This window comes from Gopherus flavomarginatus, chromosome 3, assembly GCF_025201925.1.
Source record: "Gopherus flavomarginatus isolate rGopFla2 chromosome 3, rGopFla2.mat.asm, whole genome shotgun sequence".
NCBI lineage: Eukaryota > Metazoa > Chordata > Testudines > Testudinidae > Gopherus > Gopherus flavomarginatus.
The window spans coordinates 130,281,887-130,297,412 of NC_066619.1; the positions used below are offsets into that span (position 1 = coordinate 130,281,887).

Sequence of the window (15,526 nt, forward strand, 5' to 3'; positions counted from 1 at the left end):
ATCCGCTTTTCATCCGGGAGACGGGGGTGCCTTGGTGTTTGCGAACCCACTAGTTGGGTGTTTCCTCAAGGGTATGGATGGGCTCTTCCCACATGTGTGTCAGCCGACCCCTGCTTGGGACCTGAATCTGGTCCTCTGTCCTCTCGGGGCCTCCCTTTGAGCCTCTGGCTTCGTGCTCCCTGCTGTACCTATCGTATAAGACCGCCTTCCTGGTGGCGATCACCTCGGCCCGATGGATGTCGGAGCTTCGAGCATTAACGTCAGAGCCCCCGTACACAGTATGCTACAAGGACAAGGTCCAACTTAGACCTTATCCGGCTTTCCTACCCAAGGTCTTTTCGCAGTTCCACATGGGCCAAGATATCTTTCTCCCGGTGTTTCATCCGAAACCGCACGCCTCCAGCGAAGAGCAGAGGCTACACTCCTTGGATGTCCGCAGGGACTTGGCATTTTACACAGAGCATACCAAGCCGTTCAAACGCTTGACCCAGCTCTTCATCACAGTGGCAGAAAGGATGAATGGGTTCCCGGTCTCCTCTCAGCGAATCTCTTCGTGGATCAGGACCTGCATCCAGGAATGCTACCGCATAGCTAAGACCCCTGTCCCTCCGGTCATGGCCCACTCCACTAGGGCGCAGGCCTCCTCTGCGGCTTTCCTGGCTCAGGTTCCGACTCGGGAGATTTGTAGAGCGGCCACGTGGTCCTCCATCCACACGTTCTCGTCTCACTATGCCATCACGCACCAGGCGAGGGATGACGCAGCCTTCGGGCATGCAGTTCTCCAGTCAGCAGTGATCTCCAACCCCACCTCCTAACATTAGGCTTGTGAGTCACCTACTTTGAATGGACATGAACAACCACTCGAAGAAGAAAAAATGGTTGTTCTTCGAGTGCTTGCTCATATCCATTCCAGTTAGGTGTGCACGCACTGCGTGCACGTTCGTCGGAAGATTTTTACCCTAGCAACCCCCGGTGGGTCGGCTGGGTCACCCCCTGGAGTGGCGCCGCCATAGCGCCGGATACATACCCCTGCCGACCCGACCGCTCCTCAGTTCCTTCTTACCGCTCGTGTCGGTCGTTGGAACAGTAGAGTACGGCTTAGCTGTCCTCCACTTCCCTAGCTCCTCCTTGTTTCTTCGCTATCTTTATTGTATATAGTTGTTTTTATATATAGTTATAGTTAGTTTGATAGTTCTTAAATAGTTAGTGTATATAGTTTAGCGGGGTTTGGGCATTAGCCCCTTCACCGCACCCGATGCTGGGGCCCATGCCCGGATCACCGGGGTTCAAACCGTGCTCGGCCTGTCATAAGCCGATACCCACAAGCGATCCCCACGACTCTTGTCTAAAGTGCCTCGGGGAATCGCACATTACAGATAAGTGCCATATTTGCAAAGCATTTAAACCGAGGACAAAGAAAGAGAGAGACTTTTGCCTAAAGAATCTCCTCATGGAGGCAGTTTTGAACCCTCCGTCCTCGGCACCGAGCGCTGATCACTCTCCTAGCAGCGCTCCTCCGGCACCAGACCATGCCGGCGCCGCCAAGACACTGCGGCACCGGCCATCTCCAGCGCAGGGACCTGCTCGGCACCGATCTCTCTCCCCGAAGCAGAAGAGGTCAAAGTCCTCCACTACCTCTGTGCCCTCGGCGCCACAGACGCAGCCTCGTTCGGACCACCCAGCACCGGCTCCTGCACCTGCCGCGGCACCGACTGCTGCGGTACTGTTGACTCAGGTCCCGCGGGGGCCGTTGAGTCCGGTCCCTGAGAGCTCTCCGCCGAGGCCTGTGGTTGAGCTTACGGTCCCCTCTACACCGGAGACATTCTCCACAGCCAGGGACCTTATAGCCATGACGGAGTCTGTCCTGCCTCAACCCCCAGCACTGCCGGTGCGGGTATTACACTCCAAAGGCAAGCCAGCCATAATGAGACCTCTTTCAGTCGGCTCGGCAGACTGGCACCGATCACGATCCAGGTCCCGGCGCCGTTCGCGGTCTCATCGACAATCACGGTCCTGACACCGCTCGCCTATTCGGTACCGGTTGTACTCGCAGCATAGATCGACGTCTCGGCCTCCGGCCCGGTACTCGGTACCGCTCCAGCTCCCAGCACCGCTCCCGGCACCGCGACTCTCACAGCCGTTCCCGCCGCAGACCTTCGAGATCCAGGTCGACCTCCGGGCACCGCACCGGTTGCAGGTCCCAGTCTCGCTCTCGGCAACTGTATGACTCCAGGTACCGATCCCCGGTGCCGAGGAGATCACTAACGGCGAGAGAGAGGGACTCTTACCATGGTCATTCAGCTCCTCCCTGGCCATCCCGGCACCTGTCCGTGTCTTCGCAGGCGGACAGTGAGTATACCCAGACAGAGATGCCGATGTGCCCACCACGATATTCCACGAGCCCCAGGCTCAGGATCACAGACCTCAACAGTGGGCATTCTGGACACCTTGGGCATGTCATCAGGCCTAAGGTGCGCATCCAGGCCCATCGCGCTCTGCCACATTAGAATACCGGGTGCCGGAAGCCACTATAAGCCGCCCTTCTCCTTCTGCTTCGGAGGAAGTGTCAGTCCAGCCACAGGACTCCCAGATCCCAAGGCAGACAGAGGCTGTCCACCAAGAAGAGCCCTCAACTGACCCACTTGTCCCAGGTCTTTCCTCATTGTCCTTCCCTGACGAGGCGGTAACCGGAACGTCATCTGTAGGCCCTCCACCAATCGACCTGAGGGCCCACCAGGACCTCCTCAGTCGTGTGCACAGAATATGAACTTGCAAGTCGAGGAGGTCCCGGAGGTAGAGGACCCAGTGGTGGACATTTTATCATTTGATGCCCCCACGAGCTAAGAGCAGTCCGCCTTGCTTGCCAGACATTCCAACAGCACTTGCAAGGCCGTTGTGTGTCAATATTCACCAACAACACAACAGCCATGTACTATATAAACAAACAGGGCGGGACAAGGTCCTCGATCCTTTGTCAGGAGGCCTTACGACTCTGGGACTTTTGTATAGCCCACTCTATAGACCTCATAGCGTCCTTTCTCCTGGGGGTTCAGAACACTCTGGCGGATCACCTCAGCAGATCATTCCTTTCTCACTAGTGGTCGCTTCGCCCAGACGTTATTCTTTCGGTCTTCCAGAAGTGGGGATTTCCCCGTGTAGACCTCTTCGCGTCCTGCGAGAACAGAAAATGCCAAATGTTCTGTTCCTTTCAAGGCCTCTCACAGGGTTCGATAGCGGACACTTTCCTGATACCGTGGACAACTCACCTGCTATACGCTTTTCCACCATTCCCGCTCATCCACAAGGTCCTGCTGAAAGTACACAGGGACAGAGCCCACTTTATCATGATCGCTCCAGTGTGGCCCAGGCAGCACTGGTACACCATGTTGCTAGACCTGTCAATAGCCGACCCTATCCCACTACCTCTTCACCTGGACCTGATAACTCAGGACCACGGCATCACCCAGACCTACAGTCCCTCCATCTCATGGCATGACTCCTGAGTGATTGATCCAGTCTGAGTTGCGTTGCTCTGCCCCAGTGCAACAAGTACTCTTGGGTAGCAGAAAACCTTCCACTAGAGCAACATATCTGGCCAAGTGGAAGCGTTTCACATGCTGGTGTGGAGAGCACAACGTTCTTCCCGCCAAGGTCTCCATCCCCACCATCTTGGACTGCCTCTGATCCCGTAAAAAACAGGGCCTAGCGATATCATCTTTGAGGGTGCACTTGGTGGCCATCTCTACCTTCCACCCAGGGGAGAATGGTCGCTCGGTGTTTTCACATCCTATGGTATCTAGATTCCTCAAGGGCTTGGAGCGGCTATTCCCCCAGGTACGCCGCCCCGCCCCAACCTGGGACCTCAACCTGGTTCTTACCAGACTTGTGTCGGCCCCATTCGAGCCATTAGCAACTTGCTCCCTTCTCTACCTGTCCTGGAAAACCGCTTTCCTTGTGGCCATCACATCAGCAAGACGAGTTTCCCAGCTCTGGACTCTCACGGCAGACCCTACATATACTGTGTTCCACAAGGACAAGATGCAGTTGCGACCACACCCAGCCTTTCTCCCCAAAGCGGTATCGGCCTTCCATGTTAACCAGGAGATCTTCCTTCCGGTATTCTTCCCGAAGCCACATTCATCACGCAGGGAGCAACAGCTGCACTCCCTAGATGTCCATAGAGCACTCGCTTTTTATATCGAGCAGACAAAGCCCTTCCGCAGAACCCCACAACTCTTCATCGCGGTGGCAGAGCGTATGAAGGGCCTACCCGTTTCCTCACAGAGGATTTCATCCTGGATGACATCGTGCATCCGTGCCTGTTACGACTTGGCTCATGTTCCGTCGAGCCACCTCGCTGCCCACTCTACCAGGGCTAGAGTCTCATCTGCTGCTTTCCTGGCTCATGTGCCCATCCACGAGATATGTCGCGCAGCTACCTGGTCCTCAGTCCATACCTTCACCTCTCACTATGCCGTGGTTCAGCAGTCCAGGGATGATGCAGCCTTTGGCTCCGCAGTATTACACTCTGCGACATCTCACTCTGACCCCATCGCCTAGGTAAGGCTTGGGATTCACCTAACTGGAATGGATATGAGCAAGCACTGGAAGAAGAAAAGACGGTTACTCACCTTTGTAACTGTTGTTCTTCGAGATGTGTTGCTCATATCCATTCCAAACCCACCCTCCTTCCCCACTGTCAGAGTAACTGGCAAAAGGAACTGAGGAGCGGTTGGATCGGCAGGGGTACATATCCGGTGCCACTCCAGGGGGCGATCCAGCCGACCCATCGGGGGTTGCTAGGGTAAAAATCTTCCGACGAACATGCATGCGGCATGCGCACACCTAACTGGAATGGATATGAGCAACACATCTCGAAGAACAACAGTTACAAAGGCGAGTAACCGTCTTTTACCCATCTTTTAGTAACTGTTGTTCTTCGAGATGTGTTGTTCATGTCCATTCCAACACCCACCCTCCTGCCCCTCTGTCGGAGTGCCGGCAAGAAGGAACTGAGGGCGTGGAGGGTTGGTAGGCCCCTTTATAGGGTGCCGTGGTGGTGCCACTCCAGGGGGTGCCCGGGCTGACCCTACAGACGCTGCTAAGGGAAAATCTTCCGGCTGGCGTGCACGTGGCGCGCGCACACTTACTTTGAATGGACATGAACAACACATCTCGAAGAACAACAGTTACTAAAAGGTGGGTAACCATTTTTTTTTCTGGAATGGGCCCACTGGGCTGGCTCCTTGCCTGTGTTTCAGCACTACCCCAAGTGGTGGAGCTGAGGAAGCACACCAAGCAGATGGTGAGATGGTGCTTCAGCTGTAAGGAGATTATCTCAGGAGCCACGAAAGAGGAGCTCTGCCAGATTGATGCCAGTTCATGGAGCTTTGCTCTGCTGAAGGAAGAGGTTCAGAGTGTGGGTGGTTTGTTGGCCTCTCTGCAGCACCCCCATCAGCTGACACTTCTCCACAGATATCTTCACAAAGGTGGGGCAGTCCTCACCTCAGTGCCAGTGATCCAGCAAGCAAGGCTGCCTTTAATACTTAGAGTCATTCGATCAATCAAATACTTTTCAGTTTGGTGCCATTTTTGTATGGAACCAGATGGGCATAGTGCCTGCATGCTATTCATTATAAAGAATTACTAAAATGTTTAAATATAAGATTCTGCATTCAGTTTGGGCAATAGCTGAATAGAGAACAGCATGGAAAAAATGGAAATTCAATTACCGATTTACTTCATGTCAATGGAGAATGCAGAGATGTAAAGGCATTTGAATTTTAAAATATAATCTTTTGATTATTATTATTATGAAGTACTGTTTAGGATTATTTTGTCCTTCTAGCTTCCAACCTCTGGAGATCTGTGGAGTGTTTACATGGATTTTGATAGTAGACGACTGGAACTCTGGGAGAGGGTTATACCTACTTTCAAGTACAGCAGACAAGTGCCATTTTTTGAAATGCTTGTTCCAACCACGGACACTGTGCGTTATGGCTACCTGATGGAAAAATTGTTAGCTGTCAGACATTCTGTATTGCTCACAGGAATTACTGGGGTTGGCAAGGTAAGAATCCTTTGGATAGCAGTAGGGTCACTTGATTAACGCTGGAGCATCACACACTTGGTTACCTATCAGCTGTACACCCTGCCAGACCCTCACCCCCACTAGAGCAGGATCCCTCAACTCCCTCCACTTACCCCCAACCCTGGTCAGAGCCCACTGATTTAGGTGACAATTGGAAAATTCTGATGTCCACTAAAATCAAACTTTTCCAGTTTTCAGATTGGCAGATTATCCCCCAAATCAGTAGGGGCTTGACCAGAGTGGGGGTGGGGTGCAAGAGGCCCAGTTGGAGAGAGCCTGAAAGGAGCAAGAGCAAGAGGTCTGGCTGGGTGGTGAGGGTGGGGTGACCAGAGAGGGGAGAGGAATCTGCCCTCACTCTCACCCTAACCTTGAGGTGGCTGCCTTACCCCGTATCCAAGTGACTCTGCTCCTTTCCCACAGACCTCTGTAAGATCACTATCTGCACCCCTGTATCCAAGTGACTCTGCTCCCATTCTACAGGCCTCTCTGAGGTCACTGCCTGAGCCCTGTATCCTGATGGGCCAAACGGTGATTTTAGTGGAAATCAGGCTTTTCACCAAAATCAGTATGGTCCTGCCTGTTGCCTAGAATCTTCCCTGAAGTTCTAGAATTGATCTGAAGTGGTTTTCAAAAGTTGTGGCATTACAGACAGACAGAGAAAGGGCACCGAGTTGAGTATAGGGCCTACCTTCACTCAGCCAATCAAAGGAATTACATTTAGTATTAATTAAGACAGGGCTGTTAGGAAATTGCATTTGGGATACGGGTTTGGGGATTCCTGAGGTTAGGGGGAGGGGAGAGGAGAGGTGATTGGGCAGCTGGTTGGTGGGTGGATTCTTAAGATGCAGAAGCTAAGCGATTGTTTTACTGTCAGTCTTCACCACAGAAGATGTTGGGGACATACTGATCCCAGAACTACTCTTTTCCGGTAACACTGATCATGCACTATTAAAGATTCAGACATCTAAAGAAAAGGGGCTGGAACAAACAGATGAATTAAAAAGCAAAAAGTTACTTGGTCCAGGTGATTTTAACCCAAGAGTTCTGAAGGAATTTAAGAAAAAACTGTCTGAGCAGCTAGCTAAAATATGAAATGTCCCATTAAAATCTCCTACTGTGCTGGATGATTGGAGGGTAGCGAATGTTGCATCTATATTTTTTAAAAGGTGCTTGGAATGATCCAGGGAACTGCAGGCCAGCAACCTTTACTTTTATATCTGCTACATTGTTTAAAACAGTAATTACAAACAGAATTATGACATATTTAGGAAATGATAATACGATAGTGTCTAATCAGCAAGGTTTCTGCAAAGGAAAATTGAGCCTCACTGATCTGCTAGAATTCTCTGAAAGTGCCAAAAACAGTGGATAAAGGAGAACTAGTTGACATAATTTATTTGGTCTTTGACAGTCCCACAGAAGAAGTTGCTAAAGAAAATAAGCAGTCAGGGTTTGAGAATCGAAGTATTGTCATGGATCAGAAACTTGCTACGAGACAGAAACCAAAGAGTGGAAATAAATGGGCAATTTTTGTCATAGCAAAGGGTTAACATCAGGGTGCTTCAAGGTTCCATATTAGGTCCTGTGTTGTTTAATACCTGGTGAAAGGTTAGGTGTCCAGCTTTGCAGATGATGCAGAATTATTTAAATAAGTCAGAACTAGAGAAGACTAAGGAACTTCGTAGGACCTGACCCAGCTCAGTGAATAGGCAACATGATGGCAGATGAAATTCAGTGTTGACAAATGCAAAGTAATGATCAGTGGAGGGAATAATTTGAACTACCTGTACACCTTGCTGGCTTCTAAATTAACAAACAGTTTAAGTTAGGGGCCTTGGCATCATTTCATACAGCTCAATGAAGAGCTCTGCTCAGTGTGCAGTAGCAGTCAGAAAAGCAAACACGATGTTAGAATCCACAAGAAGGGAAAATGGAAACTAATAAAAATAAAAACTAAACTCTAACTATTGAGAGTTAGAGGGAAACTTTACCTGCAGGCAGGTTATCATATAACCGCATACTGCAACCACATACTTTCTCTGAAGCAGCTAATACTGACCACCATCAGAGATGAGATACTAAACTAGAGTGATGATGGAGCCTGGTTCGATCTAGTATGGTGATTCCTTTGTGCCTAAGCAGCAATCAGGCTACAGGGAGGGATAGCTTGGTGGTTTGAGCATTGGCCTGTGAAACCCAAGGTTATGAGTTCAATCCTTGAGGAGGCCACTTAGGGGTCTGGGGCAAAATCAGTACTTGGTCCTGCTAGTGAAGGCAGGGGGCTGGACTCAATGATCAGGCTCCATTTCACTTCTATGAGATAGGTCTCTCTTTCTAAAAACCAGTGCAGGAAAGAGCAGTGGCTTCTATAGTCCAAGGATAGATTTCAGGAGTACTCACTCTGCTCTTATGGAGCTAGAGAGGATCATCGGGGGGAGGCTGAGAGTGGAAGTAGGATCTGGCCCACTGTTCTACTCATTTGATTAATTGCATTATATTATTTGTTGCAGGACTGTGCAGTTTACCAAAGTGATTGCATAATAGAACCATAAAGAGTGTGTGTGTGTATAATGAAGTTACTATTACTTATTTTTTGTAATTAAAGTCTGTAGTTGCAAGGGGATTGCTAAACCGAATACAAGAAGAAGCAGGCTATGTTCCTGTTTACCTAAACTTCTCTGCTCAGACATCATCTGCTAGAACACAAGAGATTATCGAGTCCAAATTAGAAAAGAAAAGAAAAAATATTTTAGGTAATGATTTTTAACTATTTGCTTATCTTAATTTCAGTAATGTAAAAAAGTGTGTATGGTATTTTAGTTCAAAGTATGATGTTTCTGAGGGCTAACTTCAAGGAAAACTTATTGTTAAATTGGAATAGAACAAGTGAAGCTTCAGTCCTCTCACTAAACGATGTCATTCTTGCAGTCTTACACTTGAGGGCAATATTGAAGTACAAAAGCTTTAAAATCTGTTAACAGCTGTTATAATATTGAGTAGTGTGAAAAGTTATCATATATAATGATTTATGAGGGGATTCTTGAATGATGTATTTACATTTTCCACACTGAAAACATCTTTTATCAGAGTTAAGTTTGCTCAAGTATATTTCAACAACAACATCCACACCAACCTCAGTTCAGACCTTTTCCAACCTCAGTTCACAATAACTAAACACAATTATAGACTCTTCCACTCCACAGCAAATTTCCTTTCAGTTTTAAGATTTAACCACTCACAATGCAAACATCCCCTTCTTTGTAATTGTACTCACATGCACAACCTGAACTCTGACTTCGGATAGATTAAGATGCATATGTTTACTGCCAAATCTACAATGTATTATTTGTACGTGAACATGAAAAAGTATACGGTCAGAGATCGGGTTGTGTGTTTGAGTGTGATTATGGGGAATATGATGTGTACGTTGTGGATTCTTAAATGTAAATAAAATACATGAATATTAAAATTATTTCAGTGTAGAATACAGTGTAGAGGAGTAGGGGATGGAAGGAGGCCGTGGAACTAGGGAGCTGGGCAAGGCATTGGGAGCCATGGATCTGGTCTAAGTAGAGAAGTTGGGGTAAGTGTGCAGAAGATGCTAGGGAGTCAGGTAGGAGCCCCAATGCCCAGGCCTGCTCCTGAACCCCCTGGCCCCAAACACCAGCATCCCTGCAATATGATAATTAAGGCTAAGATTTTGTCGCGGGCAATAAATAAAAATTCATGAAGCCATGACCTGTCTGTGACTTTACTAAAAATACCAAGGGGACAGGGCTAAGTAGAGGGGAGGAATGGAGTCCCATGGGGTGAATGGGGAAGGACTGACAGGCCAATCCCGCTGCCATGGCAGGGGGCAGAGCCGTGGAGGGCACACATCCCCCACTCTGGAGATGACCACAGCTGCAGGACAGGTGCGCAGCCCCAGCCGCAGTCCCCACCAAGCCCCAGCCGCAGCTGGGGGAGGGGAATGTACAGCCTTGGGAAGCCGCGAGGTGAGCTCACAGCCTCTACTGCAGCCCCCGGTGGAAGCCGCGAGACTGGGGCTTGAAGTGAGGGGCACAGCCACGGCTCTGGAGCTGGCCACAGCCGGTGCGGGGGATGGAACTGCACACGGCCCTGGGACGGCACAAGGGAGGCACACGGTCCCTGATGCAGCCCAGGCCATGAAGCAGGGCCTGGCTACAACCCCTGCTTACAGGGTCCTGGTTCCAGCCCCAGTTGCAGGGCAGGGGTGCACAGCCCTGGCTTCAGCCCCTGACAGCCAAAGAAGTCAGAGAGGTCCGGTAAAGTCACAGAATCTGTGACTGCTGTGACCTCCATGACTAAATGGTAATGATAATCCTTGGCTGTTGTAATGTCAGTCTGATAGATTCTCCCAGCAAACTGCAAAAGGTTTTTCAGAGAGATGAGCTGGCTCCCTAGTGGAGCTGCAGGTTCTACTTCTCAAGCAACTTTCTCGGCAGCTCTCTCCCTTTCCCTACCCCCATCATGTCCATTATGTGTAATATGGGTTAAGACATGGTGGCAGTAGACTGGGAGGATGAGAGTCATGTAGCCAATGCTGCCTCAGAAGCAGAGCTTGTAGCTCTGTCTGGCCCGTATCCTGTGGATCATCAGACTGTAGACCCGGTCTAATGGATCTAGTTTGATATGTCAGCCTGGGACTTCCAGTGTGGAATGTTTTCATGTTCAAGACAGTGAACTGGCAGGGGCAAGGATGGCACAGCGGCATCTAGGGTGAAGAGCTACCAAGGGATGAAGCCTTGGAACCAGGGGAAACATGGCAGTGAGCTGTGGAGGCAATGTGTGTGGAAATAAATCCTCCATGAAGATGCAATGCTTCATCGGTCTTCATGGCAAAATATTAAACAGGTTTGTGATGAAGAAGACCAATAACTGTATTTTGAGTTTTCCCAATAAATTACCCTGTTTTGGGCATTTTTTTAGGCTGAAGTCCTGTTTGAAATTTGGTATTTTTGATATTGCTGCCTTCTAGGGACCCCAAAAAACCGTTAAGGTCTCTGGAAAAATTTCCAACGAGAGTGATTTAATATCTTGCAAAGTTCTGCAAAGAAGGCTCTGAAGAGTGTGATGAGTACCTGGAAAAATGAAAGTGTGTTCTCCTTCTTGAAATAGAACATGTTTAAGAATGATTTCTATGAGCAGTTTAAGAATTCACAAAACAATTTAAGTGGGAAACTCAGTGCAACCTTAACTGTGGAGCTGCTAAGGCACCTCCATAATGTCTTCTCAGCATTTTGGAGCAAGCCTCCAGCCTGGGTCAACAGACTTGGGCTGGTGGGGCTCATGCTAATACTCTAAAAGTGGCTGTAGAGTCAACACTTTGAAGTTGTGCCTAGTAGAGCTGTGCTGCTGTTGCACTTACTGAAGATGCTACCTATGCCAATGGGAGAGCTTCTCTTGTTGGCGTAGGTATTCCACCTCCCTGAGAGGCAGTAGCTGTGTCAAATGGAGGAGCCCTCCTGGCAACATAGCTCTGTCTACACCACGCATAGGTCAATATAATCATAGGTCAGGGGTGTGAGCGACACAGTTATTCTGCCGTAAATTTGTAATGTAGACCAGGGCTCAGTGTAAATAGCCTAAGGCATTATTTTTGCACCTAGAATTTTTATTTCATAAGTGGAAAGTACCAGCACTGATTTGTCTGCCTTTTATATTGTTATTTCTTAGGAGCACCAGGAAACAAAAGAGTTGTTATTTTTGTGGATGATCTAAACATGCCTAAATTGGATCGGTATGGTTCTCAGCCTCCCATTGAGCTACTTCGGCAGTACCAAGATTTTGGAGGTTTCTATGACAGAGAGAAACTATTTTGGAAAGAAATACAGGTCATTCCAGCTTTTAGATTATCTAACTATGCTGTGAATTTGATAAAGTTAATTGTATTCTTTGTGTACGGTTAATATGCTCTAACTCTGCATTGCTTCTAAACATCACTTAGATTTTTTAAAAGTACCTTTGTATTCAGACTTCAAAGTTTTGAGGTGTGTTTGTGTGTGTGTGTGTGTGTGTGTGTGATCCTCCAGAACACTTCCATTTTCATCCCTCTGCATTGCCTGCCAGTTAGCCCCGTTAGCATGGGTACCACGTCTGTCCAAGGAGGACATATTTCCCTCTGAAGCATGTTATCACTGCTCCTTGAGGCAACAACATGAGAACAGTGTGAAGTACCGGCTGCCCCTGTAGCTTTCAAGCTTCTTTCAGTTCAGGAAACGAGGGTCTGAGATTTTCTTCTAACAACCCTTGAAGGTGTTTACATAGGTGTCCGTTTCTGGACTTAGCCCCTCTCTCTAAATAATGACTCTAATACTAGCCAGTACGTCTTTCTTCTTTCCTTCCTTGCAATATAGCGTACATTCCTCTGCCTTCAGCCACAAGCCAAGAATTTGATGAGAGAGAATTCCATTCTTCAGCTGCCAGAAGTTAACAGTTGGACCTAGGGTTGTTTTTACAATTGTGGGCTAAGTCTTTTGATATGCCTAAACTCCAAATAGACTGAAGGAAGGGACTGTCAAAAAGCAATGTTAAAACAGATGTTATTTTAACTTTTTGTGTCAAACACTGTTTTCAAAAGATGAAGAGGCAGATTCCTGAGCTGAGAAGCTACAAAGGCATCTGCAGCTTCCTGATTCTGGGGCCTTCTCTACAATGGCCCTGGTTCAGGTGTAGAGTGGAGTAGTCTCAGGACTGCTGTACTCTCTTCTGATTGGCTTTTGCCTCAAGGGACTGTCCACCATAGAAGTGCTCTATGGCCATACCCCCCTATCATAGAATCATAGAATATCAGGGTTGGAAGGGACCTCAGGAGGTCATCTAGTCCAACCCCCTGCTCAAAGCAGGACCAACCCCAACTAAATCATCCCAGCCAGGGCTTTGTCAAGCCTATACCTGGCATGTCCCTACATGATGTGTAGTATAGAATTGGCTAGACCGGCTCTACACCTCCTGGATTCCCCCCAAGACATGGAGGATCCTCAGCTGTCAGGGCAGGTATTTAGCACCTTACTGATGCTTCAGCAGTGCAAAGGGTCCATATCATAAGCTATAGGAACATGTTATAAGTAGAGCTGTGCAAAGCACAACTGTTTTGATTTGCACAGTGTTTGGCAAATCTTATCAGCAAATTTAGTTTGCAAGGATTGTCTTCCTATATTGTATGCTTTCCTGTGTTAAGGGAGTAGAGATCAAGTTTGATAAGTGACCTTACCTATGGCTTTTCTGCCTCTTGGGTGCTTTCACTTTGCAAGTTTAATGATGTTTTATTTTTCTTTTTGGAATACAATATACTATACTCTTCTGCAGAGTATTTTATTCAAAGATTTCATAGCTTTTTACAAGTGAAATGAATTAATTAAGCCTCACAATACATCTGTTGATAAATATTGTTATTGCCGCTTTAGATAAGGGAAAACAGAGGAACTCAAAAGTTAAGTGATTTCCCTCTTGCTCCACAGTGAGTTAAGGGCGAGGCTGGAACTAGAATGTAGCAGTTCTGATTTCCAGCTTTCCCCCTTAAGCATAAAGCTATGTTCCATGTCTAATGAAGGAGTGAAGTTTGAAATTCATTTTGAGATATAAAGAGAACCTCATAATTCTTCAATTGGCTAATCAGGCATCTCTCTTCTCCCCTCCACCTCTCTTGCTTTTTCTAAAATATACTGTTCAGTTTGTCTCTGCCTGAGCAGCTACTCACTATTAGAGTTCATAGAATCACAGAATATTAGGGTTGGAAGAGACATCAGGAGGTCATCTAGTCCAATCCTTTGCTCAAAGCAGGACCAACACCAACTAAATCATCCCAGCCAGGGCTTTGTCAAACCGGGCCTTTAAATCTCTAAGGATGGAGATTCCACCACCTCCCTAGGTAACCCATTCCAGTGCTTCACCACCCTCCTAGTGAAATAGTGTTTCCTAATATCCAAACTAGACCTCCCCCTCTGCAGCTTGAGACCACTGCTTCTTGTTCTGTCATCTGCCACCACTGAGAACAGCCGAGGTCCATCCTCTTTGGAACCCCTCTTCAGGTAGTTGAAGGCTGCTATCAAATCCCCTCCCACTCTTCTCTTCTGCAGACTAAATAAGCCCAGTTCCCTCAGCCTCTCCTCGTAAGTCATGTGCCCCATCCCCCTAATAATTTTCATTGCCCTCCACTGGACTCTTTCCAATTTGTCCACATCCCTTCTGAAGTGGGGGGACCAAAACTGGACTCAGTACTCCAGGCGTGGCCTTACCAGTGCCGAATAGAGGGGAATAATCACTTCCCTTGATCCGCTGGCAATGCTCCTACTAGTACAGCCCAATATGCCGTTAGCCTTCTTGGCAACAAGGGCACACTGCTGACTCATATCCAGCTTCTCATCCACTGTAATCCCTAGCTCCTTTTCTGCAGAAGTCCTGCTCTTAGTTTAGTAACTGAGTCATCATTTGAAACCCAGCATTTATACAGATTATCAAAACATTTCGGAGCAGACTGAACTGTTAAGAAAAATCGGCCAAGACTTTTATGCCATTTTTGACTAGTATATACATTGAAGTCAAGTGTACAGTTTGATTGGCTGAATTCTTTCTGGTGTCACAGTCCCACCACCCAACATATGTACTGTTCATAGGATAACAGCAGAAGGTTAGGTTGCCCAGAGTGATTTTGAAACTGGACAACCTTTTACTGTCATTCAGAAATAAATTTCCTTTCTTCTCACATTGTATAGCTTCTGCCAAAGGATTTCAAGTTTAAGCTGTAGTAATGTAGTAGACATACATACTATATAGGGGAAAAGTATGGAATTTAGCCACGACCCCCCTCCCCATATTGAGTAGGGTTCCTAGGTGTCCGGTTTTCACCCAGAACACCCAGTCAAAAAGAGACCCTGGCAGCTCCAGTAAGCACCTCTGACTGGGCCGTTAAAAGTCCAGTCAGTGGTGCAATGGGGGATAAGGCAGGCTCCCTGCGGCACTCGGAAGCAGTGACATGTCCCCCGCTCCAGCTTCCAGGCATAGGGGCAGCCAGGGGGCTCAGTGTGCTACCCAAGCACCAGCTCTGCAGCTCCCATTGGTCGGGAACCAGTGCCAATGGGAGCTGCAGGAGCGGTGTCTGCGGATGAGGCAGTGCACAGAGTCATCTGGCTGTGTCTCCACGTAGGAGCCGGAGAGGGGACATGCTGCTGCTTCAGGGAGCTGCCTGAGGTAGGCACAGCCAGGAGCCTGCACCCCTGACTGCCTCCCACGCCCCATCCACCTGCCCTAGCACTGATACCCCCTCGATCCCAGCCTGGAGCCCCCTCCCACATTCCGAACCCCTTATCCTTAGCCCCACCCCAGAGCCCGCACCTCCAGCTGGAGCCCTCACACCCTCCCCGCCCATGCCCCAACTCCTGATCTCCTTCACGCCCTCCAAACCCCTTGGTCCCA

At 48.4% G+C, this 15,526-nt stretch overlaps 1 protein-coding gene across 10 annotated transcripts in view; it reads left to right on the forward strand.

Annotated features, from left to right (window-relative positions):
• The window catches only part of DNAH6 (dynein axonemal heavy chain 6), a 228,254-nt gene that overhangs the window by 93,114 nt on the left and 119,614 nt on the right, over positions 1-15,526 (forward strand). For all 10 annotated transcript variants that reach the window (XM_050944316.1, XM_050944319.1, XM_050944320.1 and 7 more), the window contains 3 exons: positions 5,849-6,070; positions 8,697-8,844; positions 11,789-11,946. In XM_050944316.1, coding sequence (XP_050800273.1) covers positions 5,849-6,070; positions 8,697-8,844; positions 11,789-11,946 — 528 coding nt within the window. The remainder of the gene's footprint in view (positions 1-5,848; positions 6,071-8,696; positions 8,845-11,788; positions 11,947-15,526) is intronic.